We start from the raw sequence: 27064 nt of genomic DNA, 5'->3' as shown, positions 1-27064 counted from the left end.
CCCATTTACAAAGCACAATGGCTGACCTTGGTCACTGCCAAAACACCTGCCACACAGAAGGAAAACTAACAGATTCAGAGATGTTAAAAACTCTTTTCTGCTAACAGTTATTTTTACCAGTAAGTATGCAAAATGGCACAATCTAAATATGGATGTTACTATATCAAATTTAGACTGCAACTAGAACCCCAAAGGCTACTATTCTATCAGTATTTCCTTCAATCTCAAGAAAATGTCGTCTTGCTGAACTCAGCTAGTATTCAGCTCAGTGTGCCTTTCAAAAAAAAAAAATCAGTTTCACTGTTCATACACGCAAACAGGGAACTTCCCTGGAATATTTTCTGACCACTACTTTTTCTTTTTTGAATATGATGCGTAAGAAATGAAAACCATAGGGAGTCAGACGCTGAAGTTGAGGATGCCCTTTGAAGACGATTGTTAAGCTGCGGGAGGCTATATAACAAGTTTAAGGCACATACGCACGTTAAATTAACCTCAGCCACTTTATTTTAAATGCATTAAAAACAAAACAACCATAAAACTAATTGCTTCTCTTTAAGGTGTCAGACTTCCATTGTGATGCAATTTCACCCTAATCTATTTAACACAAACAACATGTGTAGCATTTGTTCCTGCTAATTAGAGTATAACAATTAAATAAATTACTTGGATACTTAAAGACGTCTGGCATCTCACTGTAAAATATTTTACTTTAAAAGGTATTAAGAGCCTGAGTGCTTGGTTAAACAAATGTTAGCCTTACAGTGGGGCCTGTGAACATTTTCATTTATTCTCTCTAATCACTACGGCAGTAAATGCCCTCTCCTAAAACCACACCTAACAATAAGGGATTTTTCCCTGAAGAAAATCAGAATTCCCATAATTTAAAACGTAGTTAAAAATGTGTTTGGATTGGTGAAAATCCCCAACTTGAGAAGAACATGACTGCATTTTTCTCTCAAGTTCTATGTAGTTTTCTGAACAGCCAGATTTCAAAATAACTAAGGTTAAATTTTCATCAAACTCAAAGACAATCCAAAAGAGGGATGGAAATGGGGGCTAAAATCTGTCTCACTCCCAGAAGAGGTAGAAGGGACCCAAAGGTATAAGGAACAAAATCAAAGGAACCCAGGACGAGGCTGTGGAGAGTAAGGGAATGTGGATTTGCAGTTGTCATGTTCTATGGAGGGTGAGGGGGTATAAACCAGCACAGTTTTCCATAATAAAATCCAAACCACACCAAAGAGTACACAGAGAAAAAGATCTTCATCTGACCTGGGTCGGTATACTCAAGAGGTTACAGTCATGACCAATTTCTTGTGTCTCCCTCCAAAATATTCTAGGGCATTTACAAGTACATCTAGATTTATATAAATATTGACTTTTGTATATTTTGAAAATGGTAGCTCCCTACACCTTCTCCCTCCCCCTTTTATAGACATCATTTCCTAGGTGTAAATGTGGGGAAAGGCTGTCTTCGTTCCCCAGACGCTGGTTTCGGGACGACCTCCACTCGGGCGCGCGCGGGCGAGCGCTCAAGTGGCCGAGGAAGGAAGGGGACAGCTGGGTTCCCGCGCTCCGGCAGACCCTGGTGGCCCCGGGCCGCGCCGCACCTGTTCCCGCGGGGGGCACCCGGGGCGAGCCGGAAGCGCCCGGGCTGCTGGAGGAGCGCCGCTCGGGGCCCGGCCGCAGGGGAGGGCGGCGCTCACACTCACCACGCGCTTCTGCGGCTTGATGAGGGGCCGACTGAGGCCGTTCATCTTGCTGTAGAGGCCGCAGGCGTTGCACAGGTAGTGGCCGGTACCGTCCCGCCGCCACAGCGGCGTCTGGATGGAGCCGCAGTTCACGCACTCACGGCTTTCAGGCAGGTCCTCCAGCAGGTCTGCGACGAGAGCGGGGACAAAAGGCTGGGTGAGGTCGCGCTGCTCCCTGCCCTCCCCGGGCCCCCCCGGAAGTCCCCCGGTACCCCTGGCCGCGTGATGGCGACGCGCTGCCCGCCTCCCCGCCCGCGCCCTTCCCCACGGATCTTTCTGCTCCGCAGCCAAGCCAGGAGCCGGCTGTGGTCACTATTGCTCTGGTTCAGCATTTGCCCAATACTTCTGCAGCCCTGGGAGTGACCAGTAAAACCCCAGGAAAGGAGCAGGAGGATATGGTGCTGAAGGCTGAGTCCCAATCATCCTCCTTCTGTCTCCAAGGACCTCGGAATTGAGATGAGCTGTGGGGAAGTCACTTTGGGTCCCCTGACCCCTCCTTTTGGGCTGTTCCCAAGCGTTTCAAAACTGAAATCTATCTTAATTACAGTGTGCCACTTATCAAAACTGAGCAAGCCATACAATATCAACACGGATCACTGACCCCTGCAGCAACCCACAAATATCCTGGGACAGAGTAGGGCCCAAGTAATTTTTTTATTTCTATAAATCCCAAGTCACTTTTATTTAAAGTATTTACTATATCTGCCCCCTTCCTTTTCTTAAAAAAAAAAAAATAGACAAGTGAAATGAGAAATACTGTTCTTGAGCACTTTATCGATTAGAAAGTGACTCAGGTCTCCTAAGGGGAAAAAAAGACACCAACATTAACACACAGAGATAAATGTTAAGTTTTATGTTCATGCCACAAGGACCGAACACTAAAACATTCTGACTTCCACATGGGTCTAACTGCTTCTATCTGCAAAATTTCTACAAATGATTGCTATTTTACTGATTCAAACATTATTAAAACCATTTCAGTGCTAAATAAAACTGTTTCCTATTTTCCTACACTAAAACTTCAATTCATCAATTCATGCAATCGATCTAAATTGTGTTTATGTCATTTTGCTATTTGGGTGGTTTCTGGTGTTTACAACTAACCTAAACCTGTTCATAACCAAAAAAAAAAAAAATCTTGAAAATAAATGGTTGTAACATTTATTATATCTGCTTAAATTGATTACCTATGAAAAAAATTGATTAACTATGAATGTATAAGTACTCTCTAAAATGAGATAGGTACAAAAGACAAATAAAATAAGATAGGTACTTATTAATTAAATAAGTACTTTTAAAATAGACTTCGTAAAAAATAAAAATATCCTTCTGTTTAGGGTTATTTATAGAGGATTTAAATGTCCGAATTTGGCTTTCTTTAAGAAGCATTTCTGAATCAATTTTTAAAATAAATTAACATTACATTTTAAAGTTTTATTTGAAGTTGTGTGCTAGCAAACCTTTCTATTCCTTCTCATTCCCAAGCAATTTACAGCTTGTTTCTACCACTCTACTTGTAAAGATATTTAAATGTGTCTTTGGCATGAATAGTTTTTAATTCCATTAATACTATTTACCCTACAAAACAAGTCTCCTTCCTCCTCAAGAAATAAGTTTAAAAGAAACTAGCATCCTACATAACTGGAGTTCAAAGTTGTCATGGGGATACAGCAACTTACAACACATCACAAAGATTTATTCTTCTCCGCCCTAAAAGCCACTATTGACTACGGTAATCAGTAAAATGCTCAGGACTTCAAGGACACTGAAGTTAAACAAGGTATTTGTCTTAGTTGTTGACTTTAAAATGTTACCTATCAGAGACCCTCTCGATAGAGGAGTGGGGCATTCCCTGGAGAACCCAGCCCTACGCCTGGCCTCCTTCCCCCAGGCTGGAAACAATAAAGACTCCCAGAAGACAGCGTGAACACTCCAGGTAAATCTCTTTAGTCATCTGAAAACCCAAAGACAAAACTTAAAGTCCACTTTGGATAAATAAAATTTCCAAAGTTTGTTTATTTTTAATTAAATCAAATCTACAGCTCCCATTTTCTCCCTACTGCTTACCCAGCAGCTACAATCCTTTGACTAAAATAAGAAAACTTTTTAACAATTACAAAATCTTGATTGGGCTAGACATTCATTCACCAGTTTCCCCATCTACCCTCACCCCCACAATTCATTATCGTCTCCCAATACGATGACTTGGGATCCCCGGGGGAGAAAAAGGCTGTGGGGAGAGGGGCACAGCCAGCGAATGCCGTCGCAGGACCCTGAAAATAATGGAACACAATTCGGGAGCTCAGGAGGGCGCTGGGCTCCAGGACTGTAGCGCTGTGAGGACTCCCCCCAGGACTCCCTACCACCTACCCACCATCAAAATCAGGGAGAGGTGTATGGAGCACGTTCCCAGAGGCCTCCACACTGTGTAGGTAGAGAGAGCTCAGCGCTAAGGTTTAGCCCTGCTGTCTGCCTAAATCTATTAAAGAGTGCCTTCAAAAATAGTCTGTTTAAAAAAAGAAAAAAATCGAAGCGGAGAGGCAGGGAATCTAGCTAGGAAGCTGGGAGGAGAGGTTTTGGAGGTCAAGGTTTCTCTAGCAAGAGAACACCTGTGAAGACAACCGAAATTAGAGGTCTTTTGCCTCCCCCAACCCCAGACTGGCTGATTCTCAGTAGCTTCCTGACTTAAAAGACTCTATGCAGAAGCTGGGTGTTCCCAAGCCCTTCCTAGTTTTGGGTTGTTGTTAGTGAAAGTTAGTGAAAGGATAAGCTAGGTTTAAAATGAAATTTGTAACTCGCCTACTATTGCACTTTACTGCCTCTGTCTGAAAAGCTTTTCTATACAAAATAAGTTTCTTTAAAACATCCGATGACTCCAATTATGACTTTTGGGCTACTTCTCTTTCTGTCCTGTGAAATGCTGGAAGACTAGGGGAAGAGGGGCATGGAGACTACACTAAGGTGTGTCAGGAGATAAGTAGAGCTGCAGGATCCAGCTCCCACTGCGTTGCCCCTACCCAACCCTACACACTCTTTTGGATTCCCCGCTGGATTCCCGACTGACAAAAGCCTCACCCTAACCACCAACCCCCTTCCCATGCTTTGAAGATTCCTCACCTCCCAGTCTCTCAGCTCCAGCCAGGGAGCCAGCCACGGGTTCCTGTGCCACAGAAAGGGTGACAGCGCTCTGTCTCAAGTCTATACTCAACAGGGCCCTCCCTACCCACTCTACACCGCAGTGAAGACAGTCTCCAGGGCCAGCTTCCCAGAGGAAAGCAGAGGGAATTTTGAGACCAGAGTCTTAGAAGAGGTAGAGAAAGAGAGGGAGGGCTTGTTACCAAATAACCCATTGCCCCCTCCCAGTGTTACCAGGAGGGCTTTTCAAGTCAGATCCTTCACTTTCAGGCCACTGCCATTTCCAGTGTGTCTTTTGAGTACAAGGTTGGCAATTCCTCAGTTGATCCTAACTAAGTAGGGGCCCCAGAAGACTTGTCCCAAAACCGAGCACTGAGGCTCCCAGGAAAAGCCCAGACCTAGGGTGTGAGGACACCAGTTAGGATAATTTAAGCTGACATGCCTCCTGCCTCTTTGCCACCTCAGTGACTCCCACACCTGGCCTCAAACAAACAACAGCCCCCCCACCCCAAAAAAAGTTTTGTCTTAGGAGTCTGTCAGTTTATCAAACGGGTTAAACACAAAGCGAGAGACCTGTAAAAGCACCACAAAGTACCCACAACACTGCAGCAGCTGAGAACAGAAGCCAGAGTGGTCAGGCCAGGTTAACACAGTTCATAACCTCCTCTGCTTGAGCAGAAAAAATGGGGTGTTTCCAGGTATTTTTACAACTGTGTTTTCCCAGTTCACCCAAAATTGTCCCCAGACATTGGAATGAAAGTATGGGTGGCATGGAAAACTGGTGAAAAATCGGTAGGCTGAACTCTGGATGAAAAACAGATGTGGGAGTGCCAGGATCCCTGGGTCCCAGCCTGGCAGGGGCAGACAGGGGCAGCAGCCCCAGACACCACGGCCCAGGTGATGTCCAACCAAAGGGCCTCTCCACCAGCTTTCCCTCGGGATAGTCAGAAGGCTGACCAGCCCAGGTATCCCCCTCTTTTCTCCCTCCCACTGAAGGGGAAGCCAACTTGGTCCTTAGGTCCTTTTCCACTGTGGGGCTCTTAAATACTCTCCTTGAGGAAAACACAATTCCTCCCCTCTGGAGAGCTGAACTGGGTGAGACTGTGTTTTAGGAGAGGGTGAATCAAGGGCCCAACACTCCCCTAAACTTACCCACCCCAGTAGAGTCTCATTCTCCCATTTAGGCAAATTAGGGTCTGTGACAGATCTCAGGCCCTGTCAGTTCCTTCCCTGGCTTTTTTTCTCCAGTTGCCCACCCCATTCACTGTTAAAGTCCCTCGAGCTTCTCCAAGGCACTGAGATGAATACGCGCACCTTGTCTCCTTCGTGGAAAGGAACTGAAACAATCCGCAAAATAGAAGCACTTCATCAACACTGCCAGACTCTGGGTGGCCCTGCCAAAGTTCTGCAAATCCGGCCTGGGGCCAGGCAGACCTCTAGGCACCCAGACAGAAGAGCTCTAAAAACAAGGCCCAAGTCAACCAGCTGCTCCACACCCTCCCACAGGCCCCAGCGCTTCAGGCCCCCGGGCTGCGGCGCGCCTCTTACCTGCACTGGGGCCCCGCGGGACCGGGAGCGGGGCTCCGGCACGGCTCTGCAGGCTGTGCAGGACTGGGGTCTCGAAAGGTCCTGCGGGCCAGGCGGGAGTCAGCGGCGCACCCACGTAGGGCGAGTAGGGGTTCGGGTGGTGGTGATGGTGATGGTGGTAGGTCCCGTTCAGCGGCCGCGCGGCCGACAGCGAGCTGTACTGGTGCTCGCGGCCGCCCATGGCCGCCAGGCTGCCGCCGCCGCCGCCGCCCACGCCGCCAGCGCCACCGCCACCCGCTGCCGCGTAGCCCCCGGGGTCCCGCGCCGCGCCGTTGGCCACGGGCGGGCTGGGCGAGTAGGGGAAGCGAGCAGAGACGTGCGCTGCTGCCGAGCCGGCGCTGCCGGGCCCTGCGGCCCCACCGCCGGCCGCGCCGCCCGCACTGCCGTACGGGGGGCTGTCGGCCGAGGCCTGAGGCCAGCCGGGGTGCGCGCCGGCGCCGCCCGCGTGGTTGGCGGGCCCGCTGCCCGCCCCCTGCAGGTACGGCAGGCCCGGTAGCATGGAGCCTACGCGGGTGGTGGGCACGTAGACTGGGGAGCTGGCCGCGGCCGCGGCCGCTGCAGCGGCGGCTGCCGAGTGCACGAAGCCGCCGGGCGCGCCGTCGTAAGCGGCCGGCCCCTGGCTGGAGAGGGCGGCGAGGGTCTGGTACATCTCCTCGGGCTGCTCGGGGGCGAAGGGGCTCAGCTTGGCGCCGCGGCTGGACCACAGCAGCTTGCTGGCTGTCGCGGCCTGGTCGAGGTCAGTGAAGAGCAGTAGGTCCTCCCAGCTCGACAGGGCGCTCCCGGGGCCTGCGACCCCGGGCGCCGAAGGTCCGTGGGGAGCCCCGAAGGGATGCGAGGCGTATGGGCTGAGCAGCAGCGAGCGGGCCGGGGGTCCCGCCGCTGCCTCCGTATCGAGCTGAGGCGTCCTGCAGTTGCTGGCGCCGCCGGGGCCACGCTCCCCACCCCGGGAGCAGCAGGAGGAGGAAGAAGAGGAGATGGGGGAAGGCGGCGTGGAGGGCTCCCGCGCTGGAAAGGCTCCGGAGTCGCTGGCGTCGGCAGCCGCGGCCCCGAAGCGCTTCGGCAGGCACCAGCCGCCGTCAGTCAAGGCCATCCACGGTCCGGCGCCTCTCCAAGCTAACTTCTAGTTCCTGAGGCGGGGTGAGGGGAGGCAGGGACGGGAGGAGAAATCAAAAAGGGTTACAAACGCGCAGGCCACACATCTCACTCCACTGCCTTTTCTAGCTAATGAGATTTCTCAAACATCCCGTTTCTGCCCTGGGCGCGGGGTTTGGGGAAGGAGAGGGGAACGGAGCCTGGGCAGTCTCCGCCGGGTCCTCCCAGGACCGGGATATCCGCCCTCCCTTGCCTGCACCACTTGGGTCCCCTCGTCCTCCCGCCCACCCTCTCCGCAGCATCCTTCATCTGCGGCGCGCTAGATCCCAGGGGTGACGAGAAGCCTGGCGGAGGTTTCCCTTCCGCCCCAAAGTGGTTCCCTCTCTGCCGAAGACACACAAAAGAACTTTTAAAGTAGTTGTGCTGGTCGGCGCTGCCTTGTCCCGCCTCGCTACACGTGCCCCTAGCCCGGAGTGCCTCAGTGTGAGGTCTACCCGCGTGAAAATCGTTAGCGTAAGGAAGGCAACCTGTCCCCGAAAACGAAACCGCCGCGTTCTCCCACACTGGCTTTCCCAGAGCTTCCCCGACTACGCTTGATGGGACGCAGTGCGAGCTCCAGAGAGAAGCGCAATTCAGCCCAGGGAAGGTGGGGCGCCGGGGCGGAGACGACAGTCTCTGACCTTCCGGGCCCAGGCACTGCTGGCTGCCCGCGGGGCCCGAGTCTCACGCCCAACACTAGTCCCCGTGGCGCCGCACACCTTAGACACGGCTCGAGTTTGCACCACCAGCGCGTGCGCTCACGCCGGCTGAGCCACCCCCTCCCACCCTGTGGTCATCCCCAACCGCGGAAAGGCCAGACCGTTCCGGAATCGGACGTAGCGGGGTGGAGCGGAGCACAGAGGAGGGGGAAATGCAGGGTTGGGGGGGGGGGGGTGCGTGTGAGACCGCCCCGGAGCCGAGGCCACCCCAAAGGGGAGAGCAGGAAGAAAGACGGGGAGACTCGGAGGGAGTGGGGAAGGGAGGCGAACTGCAGCCGGGAGGGCCTCCTCGGAGCTACTTTTCCAAATCGCTTCGTCTCATCGGAGATAACCATACTAAAATTAATGCCCACACACAGACCCGGGCCAGATAGCAGGAAAGAAGTCTCTCTGCTCGCCTGACTGCCGGCTCCCGCCCCTTTGCGCCAGATAACTCGGAGATAAGGCTGTGCGCAGATAAGCGCTTCAGGGAGAGGAAGAGACAGCAGAAGTTGGTCCGCGGTGTCCCAGGAACCTGGGAGCCGCTACAGTCGGCCGCGACAGGAGAAGGAAGACACCCTCAGAGCCGACCGCGGCCCGCAGAGGGCCGGAGAGTCCGGGGCTGAAGGGCCCGTGACGGGTGGGGGGTAGGGAGAGGAAAGAGGGGAGCCCGAGCAAGAGAGGAAGCAGCCGAACCTCGGGTGCGCGCTGCGCATGGAGAACCGCCACCGCGGAGACCGCTCTTGAGCGCGGAGAGAGGCTGAGGGCGCCGGCAGGCAAGCGCGAGTCCGGGGTCTGCCCGGCGCTGCTGGTGAATAAAAAGGAGAGAGGAGGCGCCTCTTACTGCTCTGCCGGAAAACTGCAGCCTGCGCTCCTGATTGGACTCACCGAGCCTTAAACAAACAGCGCTCGCCGAAGGGTGCCAGGCTGTGGGTCGGAACTGCGCTGCGCGAGCAGCTGGGCGCTGGAGGTGAAGAGGAGGAGGAGGAGGAGGAGGGAGTGAGGGGAGGAGAGAAAAGAGGGTGGGGAGGGGACCGCGGGCGGCGGGGGGAGGGGAACGCGCCACCAGGGCAGACAATGAGCGCCGCTCAGCCTGCGGTTGTGGGCCGAGCCCAGAGTACCTTCCCGGGAGTGGGGGCGAGCCCTTCGAGGGGGCGCAGAGCCCTGGGACGCCCGGGGAGGGGCGGAGGTGGAGGAACGCTTGACCTGGCTGGCGACCCACACCCATCCGGCGGCGCAGCACTTTCCTCCGCCCCCAGTTACACACGCACTCACGGGGGCGGGTGGGGGGAGCAGTGGCTGTGCAAAGCCCCGCGCTGCCACCGCGGCGGGAGGGATGCGCCAGCTTTCGGGTCAACGTGCCCCCCAGAATGAGGGGGAAAGTGCTTTGCTCTTCGGGCCTGCCCCGTTCTTCTGTCCACGTTAGAAGAGTTTTTGTTGTTCTGCAGCTGTATGGGACTGACCTTAAACTTTCCCCGACCTCTTCTCGAGACCCTGGGGTTCGGGTCGTAGTGGCCACCGGGGATCGAGGATCCAAATATATGGAAAAGAAGGAACTCCAGTGCCCAGCTTCTTATCTCTACCCTGCTTTTTAGAAACAGACTATAAATTCCCAGGAGGTTTCGGGAGTTCACGTCTGCACTCACCAGCTAACCTTTGGGAAAAACCTTTTCATTCGGGGTCCTGGTGTACTTAAAGGCTAGTCCCTGAAGGTGCGCGTGATGGAAAAAAGGGCTTCCACCCCAGTCGCGCCCCAAGATGCTCTCCAAGTTTTGGTGTCCCGTTTGCTCTGAGCTTATCCTGGAGAATTTCAGGTAAGTCTTGGATAAGTCATTGGAAAGGGGGAGGAGGGTCAACTTCCCTGGACCCAGCGGGAAGTACCGCTTCCCCACCCCCACCCTCACATACACACCCCTTCTTCTCTCCCTCCAAATGGTTATCACAACTGTGTACAAACTGATACGGTCCTGAGCCGGCAAAGGGACTGGAAATGAACGTCGCAGGGTTATCAGCGCCGATCTGTCAGCAGCGAGGCGCGCGGCCGCAGGTTGGTCCGCAGGAGCTGTGATATATGTCTCGCTCCCTTTAGCGCACAAAAACATTTCTTCCGACAGACGTGACCCCAGAAGGCCGCGGAGAGAGAATTTTAACTAGGGCAGGAGGAGTTGCTTTGTGAGAATGGATTTTACAATTTTTTTCCAGGTAAATCGAAGTAAATGATTTTCTAAAGGTCAGTCTCCCTGAAAGCATTTGGGCTCGCTCTCTCTCTCTCTCTCTCTCTCTCTCTCTCTCCTTTTTTAATACTGTGTTTTTCCAGTTGGAAAAGGAAGACAAGACTAAGAGAGTTGAACCGGGGTAGGTAGGGACATTGTAAAATATGGTTTAGAGAGGTCGTGAGACTGAGTCGCTGAAAGTATGTTTCCTCACTATAATAGTGAGCTGTGAACCTGTGTATTGTAGGGAGAGAAGGGGACAGACCCTGGCAATGAGGGGGAGGAGGTCGCCGAATCGAGGAAGTCGAAGAGAGTTCTTTTTTTAATTTTTTTTCCGTTCTTCGTTGTAAATTGCTGCTAAACACTTCTGACTTTTCAATTGCTACTAAGACGGTCCATAAACCGTTCTCATCCAATTTAGTCACTTTTATTACATTCCTCTTTGCTTCCCCCAATCACTGTGGCGGTTCCCAGTTTCAATGTGGCCACAATCGGAACCAGTGAAGGTAGAAAACTCTGGAACAGAGATCGGCGACCGGAGCAGGATTCAGGGGCTTTAAATTTTAACCTGAGTTCGATCGAATGGGACTGGCAGAAGAGCTGACCTGACGTCCGCCTGCCACTTAACTCCGACCAGGGTTGAAAGCTACTTTCTTTTGGGTTTTTCGTGAGTTTCCGACCAAGTTTTTAACAGACTCAGTTTTTTCAGAAGCTCATTTGTAAGCAGTTAGAGAAACGTTGTGGACATTTGATTTTCTTTGGGGCCAATTGTTGCCAAGTGCTTCTCAGTTTTACTCTTAAAAGCAAAGGTGTTGTTTTTGGTTTGTTTTTTTTTTTTTTTTTCATTTTTCTTAATTCATATCTCAGTGAGGTGATTTCCAATGCGGACGAGTTTTTAAAAATCCTCTGGCTAAGTTAGATTCCAGGATGTGAATGGCCTCCAAGCCTGAGCCCTGAGAAGACCCAGACCCGAACCTGATTCCTGTTGTGTGTGTTTCTTTATATTAGGAAGTATGAAGGTGTCTGAGTTTCCTTGGACAATAGCTAAGCCCCCAGGGACATGCTTTCCCCGCAGCTCCACAGCAGCTGTACGAGGGTGCACCGGCCCTGACACCGCTGGGACAGACCGTGACCGACCCCACAACGTGCGGTCTCAAATGGCTCGAGAAGGCGCCCGGGATTTTGCCTTCCAGATTCCCAATCTCTTTTTAACATTGCCTAAAACAAGGGTGGGCAGTTGCAATTTGCTCCTTTGCACGGTCACAATTTTTTTTAGACTGGTTTTCCAACTAAAGGAGACAAGGGGTAGTAAAATGGTTTTTCTTTTTTTTTCTTTTCAGTTCGCTTAAAAATAAAACAAAACCGTTTAACCCGTAGAGTTTATCCAGACAACAAGCTAAGGCTGCCTGACCCATCCAGTGTACCATTTCCCCAATGCATTGGATTTGGCCCTGGGGAAAACACTCCCGGAAGTAGTGGCACATTTTCAAAGCCACCCCTAAGGGACCCTGGGTCCCGCGCTTCCTTTGAGCACACCAGCTGGTCCAGAAAGGAGGGCGGAATAGGGATGCGGAGGGAAGAAGTGCACCCCAAACTAGGGAGGAACCCGAGAGCTGGAGAAGTCCCCCATAATTCCCCAGTGAATAGGCTGCTAGAAGTTCTATTCTCTTCGCGGTTTTTTCTTTATCTTTTTCCTTTCCTTTTCCTTCCGTCTGTCTCCTTTTTGAGGAGATTTACTAAACTGAAACGAAATTATTTCTCCCCGGACTATTTAGACTCGAGGAGGGGCCCCTCTGGAGTGAGCCTTCAGTCCTCAAGCCGCCCTCCTCGCCCTCGGAGAGGTGCTGGCTCCGAAATGCGACCTGTCCCCAAGGCTGATTTATTTGGGCTGCGCCACACTACTATTTGCGATTCGAATCCAGCCGGAATCCGGCAGCCAATTGGGCAGGGGGCGGAGGCTTTGCTGCCAAATGCGAAGGGGTGTTTGGGAACCCAGTGGTGCTCTGTTTCCAGAGGAGGGCGAGACCCGGGTGAGGACCGAGAAACGACACGCCTTTACCCGCCCCCCGAAACCTTAAGCTCAATAAGTTGTCAGTTCACAAAGCTCCCGGCTGCTCCAGCGAGGTTTCGGAAAGAAAGAATACAATTTCTGATTTAAAACGTAGTTTTAAATTGAGAGTTTTAAAAAAGATCTCTGGGGACTTCTTGCCGTTACCGTATCTCTTGCTGTCCCTGGGACGCTTTTGACGAAGGACACGGGTCGCCCCGGTGCCCCCACCCCAGCCAGCATCCTGCCCCAATAGTCGGGTTGGGGCGGCCTGTCCCCCGGACTCAGCGGCTGCCAATCCAATGCAAGCGCGTCCAGAGAGTCCAGGCGGTGTTTGGGGTGGGGGAGGGAGGGTTGTCTGTCTGTCTCTCTCTCTCTCTCTCTCTCTCTCTCTCTCTCTTTTCTTTAATTCTCGGTAGCCCAAAAACACTCTTTAGGAAAGTCAGGTGGTGGCGGCGGGAGCTCGAGAACTGCGCAGCCTAGAAAGCCAGGTCGCCCCCACCCCCCTCCGTCCGGCTCCCCGCCTTCTCGCCCCGCTGGTCACCAGGAGTTGGGAACTTGCCGCGCCAACGCCGGGCCAGGGCGGTCGGCACCGAGTCCCGGCGCGCGCGCGCGGCTGCTGCAGGCCCGGCCCGGCGGCCCCTCGCCCCGCAGCCCCGGGCCGCCAGCGCGGCGCGGAGAGGTCACCGCGGTGGCATTCCTCCCCGCGCGCTGTTTACGTGACTTAATGTACTTCATACGCCGCGGGTAAGTTAGGGCCGCGATAAGCGGGCGACCAGAGAAGGGTCGCTGTAAAAGCCCCACGCTGGGCGCCTCCTAGCCCTCCCCTCATCCATTAACCTTTTTACTTTCTTCTTCCCTCTCTCTTTTAAAGCTTGTTATCTAGGCCACCCATGACCGACGAAAGATCTTCCCTCCCGGCTTCTCCCAAGGCCGCTTTAACCCAAATAAATTTGGCTATTAAGGGCCAAGATGCCTGACAAAAGATCGAAAGGTGTCTATCCGTGATCGCTTAAAGAAGCGGAGGAAAAGCTTGTGGCTCTCTGATCCCGATAAAGACATTCCACCCGGCGCCGGCCTCCCTTCCCGCGGCCTGGCTGCGCCCTGACACCCTGAGATCGTGGCCTCACTGGCGCACACCTCCGCGGGCCCGGCGGGACTTGTGTCCGCTGCACCGGGAATGTGGAGGTCCCCAGGCTGCCTGGGTCCCGGGGTCCGTGGGACTCCAGGCCGGACGGAGCTGGGCTCCCAAAACAGACACCCTGCACTTGCCAGGAAAACTCAGCCGAGCTCACTGGGGCCTGAATTACCGTCCCGTTTTTTATTATTTTCTGATGTTGAATAATTCTACCTTCCCACCCCCCACTCCCTGGGGTTTTGCCGAGGGGCGATGTTATTCCATATCTCTGGTTGTCTGGAGCAGCCCTTCTTTGGAACCCCGGTCAGAACCGATGGGTGGAACTGGACAGCTGAATTAGACCGAGGCCAATGCGGCGGGTGTGGACTCGCAAATGAAGAGCGTGCAGGTGGGAGGCAGAGGTCCAATCCCTCCGTCATCCCCAGGTTGGGTTTGGTTATGAAATGCGGTGTTTATTATCATTATTAATTACTATTGGCATAACTACACAAAGCCTAGGGCTGCCAGCTGGGCAGAGGCCCTGCCCCTGGGGTGATCCTTTTCACTAAAGCGAGGCAGGACTATCCACTTTCCTGATCCAGGACTGAAGAGGGGGCTTGGGGAGTCAGGTGCCACGTTTTGGAGGTCTCCGCACTGAGCCATTTCTTCTTCCCTTAAGTAGATGTAGCATTCCCCCGGACTCTAGTCTCACCTAAGCCTTTTCTGCCACTTTGCAACATGGGTAGTTAAGAACCTTCAGGGTGGCAGGTTAGAGAGACAGCGCTGGCTTCCCTGCAACGGGGATTCATTCCTCTTAGATCTTGTGCTGTCCCCTTCTGTTCTGTGGTGAAGCTGGAGACAGGACTCTGAATTCCAAAGGCAATCTAACATCTTCGGTTTCTGTCTGTCACCTCATGCTGGGTCCCAGAAGTTAAAGATGACTCCCTTTTCTCATTGCCTTCCTCCAAATAAGGTGAACTCCAAAGCCATCCACCTCATCTAATCCTTCCCCCTCATCCAGCCACCCCTGGGGGGGGGGGGAGCGATAGGAAAAACCAGAGCATCAGAAGGAAAGAGATCATTTCTGCTCCCCCAAAGGTGAAAGAGACAGAAATTTCCAACACACTAGACATGAAAGACCTGAATTTTGCTGGTATCACTAGATGTGCAGATAATGCCAATTCTAGGGTCAGAGTCCAGATGCCACTGCCCCAGAGCTGTCTCAGCTCAGAGACCTTTCTGTTTCTCTTTTCTTGGTTGGGGGGGAGGGGGTAATGTTGCTAAGAGGGAGCAGAAAAGGAGGTGATAAGCTTTTGGAGATTTGCTAAGTAACTAATGCTCCTCCTTGAGTCAATTAAAGGGGAGAGAAATGCCCCCAAAATAAAAAATTACTGCATTTGCCACCCAGAACTATGACCTCTGCATTCAGTTATGTTGCAAATATGCAGAGAATCAGGACCGAGAGTTGTCTACCCATATGCAGCCCTCCAGTTTCCTGCGCTTGCCCAACAACACTACTGAGTATATATACTGCACAAAGAGAACTAGAAGAGTTAGCTCCTAGTTTTGAAGTGTTTACAGTCTAGAAGTTTGGGACTTCTGTGGAGCCGGTTAGGCAAAGTACCACAGACAGTTTCAAAGATGGAGGGAGGTGTTTGAGCCTTTCCCTAGAAGAGTTTACCCAGGCTCATATTGTCTTCTAGGCTTCACGGTGAGTTTGTAAAGAACCGAGTCACTCTGGCTCACAGACTAAGAGAGTTGCCTGGGTTGCAATCTTGATTCTGCCACTTTCTAACTGTGTGACCAGGACAAATTGCCTAACCTCTCTGTGCCTCAGTTTTCTCATCTGTAACATGAGGATGATAAAAGTAACTCCCTGATAGGATTGTTTAAGGGGATTAAAAGATTTCTTAAATGGAAAGTGCTAAGAGTACCTGGCACCTAGTAAGCACTATGTTAAGTGTGAACTATTATTACCAATATCTATATTGTAATAGACTCACATATACTACACCGAATTTCAATTTCTTGTGTGACCCAGCTGTTCCCTGGAGCAAATTAATTTCCAAGAAAGAACTTCTTTCAGCACCCATTCAACTTTGAGTCTTGCCATTCATTAGAGGCCTCAGGCTTTTTCTAGGTACCAGCACTGAGGATTTTATTGATTGCATTATGGTAGGAAAGTGTGGGCTGAGACAAACACAGTTCTTTACTTGCTTTTGGTTCCTTTGAAGAAGAAACGTTCCTTGTTGTTCTCCCTTGCAAATCCCAGCAGCAGACTCCAGCCTCTTCTCCAGGATGAAGATAGTAATCTTGAGGCTCATCCCTTGAGAAAAGTATCCTGGTCGGCAACAGCACACCCCCCTCTCCCCCCTTCTTTCTGGCAGCAGATAGGAGTGAGTTAACAGATGGGGCCATGAAGGAGGGGAACCTGTGGACTGGCATTAGATAAAAGGGTTGGGGGGACTAATTAAATTGACCTGGTCATCTGACTAGGTCACCTCACACTTTTCACCTTTAAGTTTGGTATCACTATTTATGCAGGACACTTATTTACAGTCGTATTTTGTTAAGGAATAGAATATTAAAGATCACTCATAAGCTATGGAACGAACACATTATTGATAGAGGAAAATCTAGGCCATTTCAGACATTTTTCAACTAATTTTCTTTCTGTTGTTGTTGGGGTTTTCCCCCCATATAGCACCCCATCTTCTAAAACAAGATCTAAACTTCAATAATGAAAACTTAAAGAGAGAAATCCATGGGACAAAACAAAGAGCACCGTTCTCTAGATAAAGTGACAGAGAAAGAGATTTGTTTTTCAGAAGGCACAGTCTGGAGGGAACATAAAAGTCTCCTCCTGCCTGCAGGTTTTCAGTGGCGTTTGTGCCCAGAGCCTGTTTTTCTCTTGTCTCTGACAGTCCTGATCTTCTCTATATTTGATTTACTGAGTGCTGTCATTTCTCTGCTCTTTACTTTCACAATCACACATTCAAACCTGATAAAGTTCAAGACCCTGAATACTTGCAGCTTTCCCAGATTTACAGTCCTCCTGCCCCCCACCCCGGCCAGCAGCCCTGAAGCTGATTGAATCCTCATGGACAGAAGCCTTGGGGGATCAGCAGAGAGCCAGCCAGTCCAAGAGGGCTGGGTCCATGGAGTCGATAGCCCCCATGCCAGCTCCGCTAGCCAAAGCAAACTTTAGTGGCTTCCTTCCTGGAGAAAATGATGGTCAACATTCTCTCGTGTTAGTTTCAACTTCCGGTTTGTAACCTGCCCACCGGCAGGTACAGGAACTGTAACTTGCAAAATTTTAAATTGGTGAGAATTGGATGCAAAATCATGGTGAGCTTGCATCAGTGCCTGATTTGCCTGGAACTACTAAACAGCTTTGTGATCAAGGGCAAGCCACTTAACCTCTCAGTGCCTCAGTTGCTCCATCCATAAAATGGTAGAAATATTACTTTCCACAAACATTAATCACAAACTAATGACTTGAGCCCTCCTCCCTGCATGTAGCTCTGTCAGGGCCCCAGGAAAGACTGCTAGCATATGGCTGATCTGGCTCTTTGGATTCTGTCAGGTTAAATACAAACCTACAAGTTAATCTAAATACTATACCAATGGGCTAAACAAAAGGAATGATTCATCTCCAAAGACTGAACAGTTAACTCAGGCTCAAGTTTGCAAACCACTGAAATGCCTGGATGGAAGATGCTATCTAAATAACCTATTCTTTGTCTATAAGTGTATAATAAGTAACTTTAAATCACAGGATACTGATGAAAAGCAACTACTGATGATGAATATTCTTATTTCCCATATGGTTACTGTATGGGGACTTCACATTTACTAAATAATTATTTGGACCTGATTTAATATTTTTAAATGTCTTGAACTCTCAGAATTTTCTGAGTAAGGTAAACATTTTAGGCAGCAGTGGTTTAAGTAGGTCTTTAAAAAAAAAATCACTGTTTCAAATCCATGAACTAAAAAAGGTGTGATTTTTTTTCCTTTTAAATTTCATATTCTAAAGAAAGCTAAACTGTCATACTATTTAAAGGGAAAATTGTGCTCACCTGTTAAGGAAGGAAGCAGAATTGTTCCTTACCTTCTTCAGAAGTCCCCCCCCCCCCCGCCCACCCCAATCTGTCAGGATACATCCATTAGAATATATTACAGTGTTGCTTTTTCTGGACCATAATAATATTCACCTCTACAGAGGTGAATAAAAATAGCAACTTGACTTAATGGATATCAAATAACTTTCTGGATACTCCTAAACCAGATTACTGCTCTGTTTATAATACCACAAATTAAAGGCACGCAATTATCCAACAAAAACAGTGTGAATATTACACCATTTTTAAAGGCTGACTACCACAGAGCCGGTGCCCAGCCGACTCCAGCCAAAAACCACAGTGTGGATCCACAAATAAAGCTGTCAACCTTTGCATTTCAAAGGCATCTTTCTGTAAAGAGCTCGGCCTGCTCTGAGCAGCAGTGAAAAAGCCTTGGTGAATAGGAAAGAGCCTACCCAGTGGCTGAGCTGGTGGGCAGCACAGAATATATCCTCACTTTAGCACTGTGGCCAGACCAAGCACACGTGGAGGTTGAGAGTGTGGAGCTCTGGGTTCAGATCCCAGCTCTGCAGCTTGCTCTCTGGTTGTGTGTCCTCAAGCAAGTTTTTAAATATCTCTACCTCGCATTTTTCTTATCTGTAAAAAGGGGGTGGTAGTAACAGTAGCCATCCCCAAAGAATTGTGAGTTGGCTAAGTAAGTTGATTTTTATAAAGAAGAGTGCCTGGCTCGACATGCAGATTTGAACTGTTTGATACATAAGTAAAAACACAGATTTCTACTTAAGGCCAGCTCTTAAGGGGAAAGGAGATGAGGAGGAAGAGAGGAGGTATTAAGCGCTCAAAAAATTAGGTAGGAAGGTGATCAAAGGCATAAAGAAAACTAAAGATATGGGAATATCCAACGTTTCCTTCTGCAGATTATTTAAGATCATAAACTCACCCTTTCTGTAAGTATAGCACCTTCCAATATGCTGTCTTCACAATGACAGATTTGCCAACAATTTGATCTATGAATGGAGTCATAGGCTTTTGCCCAGCATGGCATGTTTACATCAGAGGCAAAAGTGAAAGTTGCAGAGGCAATGAACCTCTTCCAGGGTACAAATGTTTGAATGTCTAACAAATGAAAAAGGTTCTTCTTTCTGGCAGAGTCAATAACCTTTCTCACTTGAGAAAGCACCGCATGATGGCTACAACTTGGCCTGGGGTTTCCGCACCTGTTCTGTCCTCATGAGCTCCCCATGTTGTGCCCACAGTCACAACTGACATGATTCTAGTGCCTGTAAAATCCATCCCCAAACCAGCAAAGAATGCCACAATGTGTCTCAAACACAGTGGCCCTCTTCTTTGTCCACCCACCCCCCTGCACTCCCCAAGATTATGGCTGCCCCCTTTCTGCATAGGCACTTTGTGGTCATTCTGACATATAGTAAATCACCGGTGGCTTGTCTTTACTGCATCCCTGTATTCCTCTAATCTGTGAGACCTGAGGGGCACAGATCATGCCTCATTCATTTTTATCTCCCCATTAACACATACAGTGTCTAGCACAAGGCACTCACTAAAAGCTTGTTGAATAAACTGTTGAGTGTGATAATATTGAAAATTTCAGATACAACGCTCCAAACTCAAAGCATAAAGTCCAGCATTATCGACACCACATCATTTCGCATTAAAAACAATGATATCTCACTCACTCACTCGCTATTTATTTATTTATTTAGAGCGAGTGTGAGAGAGAGAGAGCATGAGCAGGGGAGGGACAGAGAGAGAGGAAGAGAGAGAATCCCAAGCAGGCTCTGCCCTGTCAGCACAGAGCCCCACATGGGTCTCGATCCCATGAGCTTTGAGATTGTGACCTGAGCCAAAATCCAGAGTCAGATGCTTAGCCGACGGAGCCACCCAGGCATCCCAAAACAATGATCTCTTTATATGACTTCCTAAAATTCAATTTTTTTTCTACTCCTAAATAGAATCCTCAACCAGAATGTTTGAACAGCTACTTTCGCAGGGGATTTTATATTGGCTATAGCTGATTATCAAGTGATATGTACATGAGTCATTTTCAGATCCAAAAATCCTAATACAAACAAATTGTGACTACAGCTTGTGAGTTTGTGGAAATTTTCTACTCCTTAAAGAAGCTATCTTGGGACTATCATTGCAGCTGAGGCTTTCTCTTAGTTTTTATGGACTATTTCACAGTATTCTACTACCTTCCAACTTTAGAATACTTTCCACATTTTTCTTCCTAATTCAACCACTTAGAATATTATATTGCCTGTGTTCAGAATTCTATATTAGCCAATAATTTATTAAGCCAATTGGAAAGAGCACATTTTTTATTTTTTATAATTTATTTATAAATTATATATATATATATATATATATATAACATCCAAGTTAGTTAACATATAGTGCAATAATGATTCCAGTGATTCATCCCCTGTTTAACACCCAGTGCTCATCCCAACAAATGTCTTCCTTAATGCCCCTTGCGCATTTAGTCCATCCCCCCACCTACAACCCCTCCAGCAATCTTCAGTTTGTTCTCTGTATTTAAGAGTCTCTTGTGTTTTGTCCCCCTCCTTGTTTTTATATTATTTTTGCTTCCCTTCCCTTATGTTCATCTGTTTTGTATCTTGAATTTCACATATGATTGAAGTCATATGATATTTGTCTTTCTCTGACTGACTAATTTCGCTTAGCATAATACCCTCTGGTTCCATCCACATAGTTGCAATTGGTAAGATTTCATTCTTTTTGATTGCCAAGTAATACTCCATCATATGTATGTATGTGTGTGTGTGTGTGTGTGTGTATATATATATATATATATATATACCACATCTTTTTTATCCATTCATCCACTGATGGACATTTGGGCTGGAAGAGCACTTTAAAAGAATTAATGGCACAGGGCACGTGGGTGGCTCAGTCAGTTAAGCATGTAACTCTTGGTCTCAACTCAGGTCAAGATCGCAGGGTCGTGGGATCCAACCCCAAGTGGAGCTCTGCACTGACAGCATAGAGCCTGCTTGGGACTCTCTCTCCCTCTCTCTCTTCCTCTCCCCTGCTCATGCATGCTCTCTCTCTCTCTCTCCCTCAAAATAAATAAATAAACTTAAAGAATTAATGGCTGGGGCATCTGGGTAGTTCAGTCAATTAAGTTTCTGACTTGGCTCACAGTTTGTGAGTTGGAGCCCCATGTTGGGGAGCCTGGAGCCTGCTTCAGAATCTGTGTCTCCTTCTCTCTCTGCCCCTCCTCCACTCTCTCTCTCTCTCTCTCTCTCTCTCAAAAATAAACATTAAAAATTAGAAAAAAAAGAATTAATGGATAATTGTTCAAATCAGGAAGAATTCGTTGAACATTAATGTGGCATCTCCATTACCATGAATGTGAAGCAGAAATGCAACTTCCTTTTTCAAGTCTGGCCACACGCTCCTCTTTTGTTTCCATTGTGCCAATATTAAAGAACAGATTTCAGGGACATCTGCGTAGCTCAGTCAGTTAATCGTCCAACTTCAGCTCAGGTCATGATCTCATGGTTCATGAATTTAAGCCCCACGTCGGGCTCTGTGCTGACAGCTTAGAGCCTGGAGCCTGCTTCAGATTCTATGTCTCTCTCTCTCTCTCTGCCCCTCCCCTGCTTGTGCTCTGTCTCTCTCTCTCTCTTTCAAAAATAAATAAACATTGAAAAATAAAAAAAAATAAAGAACAGATTTCAGTCTCAAGAGCAATGCCTTTTGCCATCAGTTATAACATAAAAGAACAGATTTATGACTGGCACACACTAAGCTTTTGCTTAGAAATGCGAGCCTGTTTGGATATCTCAGGTTTCCATAAAGCTAACAAATCAAAAAATGAGTTTGCTGTGGGAAATAAGGTATTCTGTGCATAAATATTTAAAGGCAAGATGTGAGCAATATCCTAGAATTTCAAAAATGGTTAAAATAATGATGGCAAATCTTCAACTGCTGTGAAAACAAACAAGATACAGCTTGCTGACCAGGAAATGCACAATCCTCAAGTGCCATACTATTCAAGAATGCTGCCCTATTACAGGGTTTCACTTTTATTCACCTAAAATGAACTGGTAACAAAGAATCATAGAATGATAAAGCTAGAAGATACCTTAAACTTCCTCTGATGTGACATCATGGTGAGAAACCTGAGATCCAGAGGGTCCCCAAAAGTTCATTTGTAAGTTGCTTATTTGGAAGTTGAAGCAGATATTCCCATAGAAATAACATGATAGCTAATGGTTAGAACCCAAATCTGTCCTTCCCCCTCTTTTTATACAGTACTGTGTATACCTGAACAGTATTACCTTCTAGTGTTGTTCACTGCATGTGTTTTGAATCTACATTGTAGGTTAATATGAGCAATATGGTTCAGTTAGTAGAGTGTGCAACTCTTGACCTCAGGGTTGTAAGTTCAAGATCCACATTGGATGTAGAGATTAGTTAAAAATAAAATCTTAAAAAAAAAAAGAAGAAGAAGAAGAAGAAGGAAGACACAGCCCCTAGACATGGACCTTAATATGCTTAGGTAAATGATACCTCCACCCCTCTGTGAAGAGCTAGAATGTTTTTGGTTCTAAGACACAGACATCTTCTCTAAATGCATCGAACAGTGAGGATACTCATGTGTTCGTGTAACTGGAAGTTCAGAGTGGGGCAAGCTTCAGAATCATTTTAACCCAGGAGCTCCTGCTCCATTTTTCCACCACTTCCTTGTATGTGCTTGCCCCCTTTGTTGACTTCATCTTTAGGTCATTCTTGTCCGATGGCAAAAGGACTGCAATGGTTCCTGTACTTCCTGGAACAAGGAGAGAGAGAGAGAGCACCCCAGTCCTAGGATCTCAAGCAGGAATCTGAGATTCACCTTGATGGAACCTGTAGGTCAGATACCCTCACCTAAACCACTGGCCTTAGCTTGGAAGTGGAATGGGCTGATTGGAGTAAGCAAAGATCATCTTGCCTCAAAGTGCGTGGGTGATGGTGTCAACTAAAATGAAAATGTGGGTCCGTTGAGATAGGGATAGAGGAGAAATGGGCAGAATACCAACAATATCCACTAAACCATCTTTCCCTTTTCCCCCAGCCCCAGCCCCCCAAGGAAGGTATTATGGAGCTAAGAAAGCTAGATGAACAAGGGCAGGCATACACGTGTGGGGATCAGAGGATGGAAATGGATGTTTTTACTTCTGCTCACTTCACCCTAAAGTACAATCGACTTCCATCCTTTAGGATCCCCGAACCACAGATCCCCACTCTCTTTTCCAAATCCTGGCTACTTAAACCTTCACTCCAGCTTAGAACCTTTGGATCAACTACCGCCACTAGAAAGGAAAATGTCAATAGAAAAACATATCTTTTCTTGCATCATTTAAAAGTGGTCACACGTCTTTCACCTTCCATTCCCATTCCACTTCCTTGTTGAAGGGAAACATAAGGGCCCCAGAAATATGACTTATTCTTTGTCTCCTGAAAAAATAGCTTTGGCATCCATTGGCTTCCCAGCATGCTTTGGGACAAAACTATATTGGCTTTTAGTTCACTTTTGATGGTCTGTCTTTAGTCAATCATGCACTAAGATTACAAGGTTAACCATGAGAGACTGTCTAAAGAAATGTACAAAGAAAGGGGGGTCAACACTGCTTTCCCAACTACCCTCACATTAATAAAAGCACATTACCCCAACTCTCTACAGAGTATCCTCTTTTTGACTAATGGCGGTTACAGTGTTTATTCATGAGCCATCGAGCTGTAAAATGTAATAAATAGGCTTGTGATGGAAAAAGAAGCTGGAATGGGATTCATGGCAATCAGTGAAAACACAAAATAAAATAAAGGGTCAATCACTCAGGCTTCTCAGTAAAATTGTCCCACATAAAGATTGATTTCAGTCTCACTCCCACTGTATTCTAAAAATCCCACTTTCTAAAATGGTGGTTTCCCACCACACAACTGGCTCAGAGCCCAGAGCTCAATCTCTAGAGCTTTCCACAGAGTTCCAAGTATTGCAGCCTTTGCTTGACTGGACACCTGGAAATAGAATTGTCCTACCAAGGATTAAATTTTAAATAGTTAAGCTCTTCTTTTGCAATAATAATACTTTACATGTTTGTAATGGCTCACAGTCGTTTTGAATGCTGACTTAATAAAGAGATGCGTATGTCTGATATTTAGGAACTGAAGGATACCTTTAGGAACTGAGCAAAGTTTCCAGTCTGACACCTGATCTACCAGTCTTGGAGGTGGAATCAGCAGATGCAGAAAAAAACAAGGGCCAGAATAGAATTTTTGTTTATGATAGTGGCCAATTGTTTTTGGAAATTTTTGTGATATATTATTTTTGAAAATGAAGTTTTTGTTTCAGAGTGAAGCAAATCTGTTCCTCAGAAACAAATGCTAATATTTTTCATTTTTATTTATTATTTAAATGTTTATTTATTTATTTAGAGAGAGAGAGAGAGCATGTGTGTGCGTGCAGGTGTGCAAGCAAGAAAGGGACAGAGAGAGAGAGAGAGAGAGAGAGAGAGAGAGAGAATCCCAAGGAGGCTCCATCCGCACTGTCCACGAAGAACCCGACTCGGGGCTTAAACCTGCAAATCGTGAGATCATGACCTGAGCTGAAATCAAGGTAGGACACTTAACAGACTGAGCCACCCAGCACCCCTAATTTTTTTTATTCTAAATTTTTATTTATTTATTGAATGTTAATTGTTTTTTAAAGTACTCTCTCCTTTTGACTAGTTTCCAGCCCAGATATTTTTTTCCTTTTCACTAGCATGATTTTATCTTTTGTAAAATAATGTGGGGGCATGAATAAAGTGACCACAACCAACATAATAATATTAGTTGTTTTGTGTTATTAATCACTCTGGTTGGGGTACTATTGCTCTTTGCTGTATCCCAAAACTTTTTTTTTTTTTTTTAAGGGCTAATGCTCTCTCTTCACTTTACACTGAGGTTTCCAGGCGTGTTTTCCAAATTATCCACTCCCCTGTGATTTACCCTACCCTTCACAGGGGCCCAGAACTAAGCCTGCAGGAAAAGGCTAGCTCATTCTCATGACACGGAAGGCCGTTCAAAAGGAAAGGAGTAGTTTCGAAACCCTTGTTTCTCAACTGTCAGCATTGAAAATCTATGGAGCAAGTGGACTTCAACGGATATAATCTTTTCGGAAAGTAACTTGATAATCAGCTTTACTAGTTGGAGAACTTATTGTGTAACATCACAATGGTGGCAAATTGTACAGAATTTATATGACCCACAACAAGGAAATTATTAAATATAGCATATCCACACAATGGATCATTCTATTGCCATTAAAAAACATGTTTTTGAAGAATATTTAATAAATGGAAAAATGCTCATCTTTATGGTGTAATCATCTTTATGGCTGGCAAGATAAGGAAGGGCCTTTATTTCCTCTGTGTGTGTGTGTGTGTGTGTGTGTGTGTGTGAGTTTTTCTATTTTACAAGTTTCTATAATGAGCATGTATTATTTTTTTGAAATAAGAAAAAAAAAATCCCAGGAATTCAGGAAGGCCCAGGCTGGGCCCTCACCCTGGATGTGAATGAAGTCTGGCTGTCAGTGGGTCAGTAGATCAGTCAGCAAATATTTATCCAGTGCTTACTTTGTGCCAGGGACAAGGACAAACACCGGGGACACAAATGACTTAAAAATAAAACAAAACAACACTTACCAGGAGGGGTACCTGCTCTGAGGCACTGAGTTCACAGTGAGTCTTGATTGTGTGAGCAAATGCAGATGCTTGCTGTCCCATCGGTAAATGCTAATTACTGGTGCCGTAAAGAAAAGAAACTAGTTTAACAGACATATTAGTAACTTTTTAAAATCCAAGATACTGATCATCAGAAAGTCCACCTAATCTAAAATTTCTTTCTCCTACATGCTATTTTTAGGAAAGAAGATAAATCACAAGGAAATAAGATAACGTAGATATAAATTTTTTAATTAGCTTATTTCCTACCTCATGTTTTAATTGCACCATGCAATGAGAGTTGCTGTTCATACTAACATACGATACTGTCCAATTTTATTAATTTTTTTTTTAATTTTTTTTTTCAACGTTTATTTATTTTTGGGACAGAGAGAGACAGAGCATGAACGGGGGAGGGGCAGAGAGAGAGGGAGACACAGAATCGGAAACAGGCTCCAGGCTCCGAGCCATCAGCCCAGAGCCCGACGCGGGGCTCGAACTCACGGACCGTGAGATCGTGACCTGGCTGAAGTCGGACGCTTAACCGACTGCGCTACCCAGGCGCCCCGATACTGTCCAATTTTAAAGAATACTCTCCCTTCGGGGCACCTGGCTGGCTCTTGATCTCAGGGTTGTACGTTCGAGTCCCACGTTGAATATAGAGATCACTTAAAAAATTAAAAAAAAATTAAAAAAAAAAAAAAAAAGAATACCTTCCCTTCATCTTTATGCTTGGATTCTTTGAAGAATGGTGTTGTTGTTTTTTTTTTTAACTTTTTTTTTTTTTGAACGGGGGAGAGGCAGAGAGAGAGACAGAGCATGAACAGGGGAGAGGCAGAGAGAGAGGGACAGAGAGAGACAGAGCATGAACGGGGGAGAGGCAGAGAGAGAGGGAGACACAGAATCGGAAACAGGCTCCAGGCTCCGAGCCATCAGCCCAGAGCCTGATGCGGGGCTCGAACTCACGGACCACGAGATCGTGACCTGGCTGAAGTCAGAGGCTTAACCAACTGTGCCACCCAGGCGCCCCTGAAGAATGGTGTTTAAAGGGTAATGTTCAGTTAACCAGAACCTCTTAACCATTCTGGTTAAATGGAAGATTCCATATTTAGAATTTAATGAGGAATCATGAGGAATTCAGCTTGAGATGAAAACAGTCAATGAAATTTACATCTGTAAGAAGCTTATGTTTAAATATTATTATTATTATTATTATTTGCAAATAATAGAGTAGATTATAATGATGAATAGTGCAAAAAAAGCCAAGAGTGATAGTCTGATTGATAATAATTTTGTTCAAAACTACATCTTCTCTTGAAGACATATCATGTTATCCATATACAAATAGAAGTAATATACTTTTTAGACCATTCCTGATAGGAAGTAAAAAACCTCTAGGAACTGGAAACTAGTTCCAATTGTGCCGCTATCTGATCCAGGCAATGTATCTACCTCCTTGGGGTTCATTTTTCTCATCTGTAGAATTGAAGTGGCAATTGCTACTTCTTTATTATTTTACAGTAATGATTTAAGAGTAACTAATATATGAAAGGGCACCTGG

At 47.3% G+C, this 27064-nt stretch overlaps 1 protein-coding gene and 2 long non-coding RNA genes across 5 annotated transcripts in view; 2 read left to right on the top strand and 1 right to left on the bottom strand.

The window, feature by feature from the left end:
* GATA6 (GATA binding protein 6) overlaps positions 1 to 9243 on the bottom strand; it is a 32229-nt gene extending 22986 nt beyond the window's left edge. For both annotated transcript variants that reach the window (XR_006293960.1, XM_043558443.1), the window contains exons 1-3: positions 9002 to 9243; positions 6438 to 7603; positions 1716 to 1882 (exon numbers count right to left, since the gene is read on the bottom strand). Coding sequence is in view for 1 of the 2 variants with exons in the window: in XM_043558443.1 (XP_043414378.1) it covers positions 1716 to 1882; positions 6438 to 7566 (1296 nt within the window). In the remaining variant the exon portion in view is untranslated. The remainder of the gene's footprint in view (positions 1 to 1715; positions 1883 to 6437; positions 7604 to 9001) is intronic.
* A 103-nt stretch (positions 9244 to 9346) lies between these two features.
* On the top strand, positions 9347 to 25152 carry LOC122470634. Of its 2 annotated transcripts, none has more exons than XR_006293963.1 (3): positions 9347 to 10119; positions 24238 to 24416; positions 24715 to 25152. It is a non-coding gene; the product is annotated as an uncharacterized LOC122470634 (long non-coding RNA). The 2 variants fall into 2 exon arrangements; XR_006293962.1 differs by having other exon boundaries at positions 9507 to 10119; positions 24805 to 25152.
* On the top strand, positions 10514 to 15779 carry LOC122470633. The gene is made up of 2 exons (XR_006293961.1): positions 10514 to 13312; positions 13440 to 15779. It is a non-coding gene; the product is annotated as an uncharacterized LOC122470633 (long non-coding RNA).
* Positions 25153 to 27064: the final 1912 nt, after the last annotated feature.

This window comes from Prionailurus bengalensis, chromosome D3 (assembly GCF_016509475.1).
Source record: "Prionailurus bengalensis isolate Pbe53 chromosome D3, Fcat_Pben_1.1_paternal_pri, whole genome shotgun sequence".
Lineage (NCBI taxonomy): Eukaryota > Metazoa > Chordata > Mammalia > Carnivora > Felidae > Prionailurus > Prionailurus bengalensis.
Note: the sequence above shows the minus strand (reverse complement) of the source record. Positions and strands in the feature narration are given on the sequence as shown.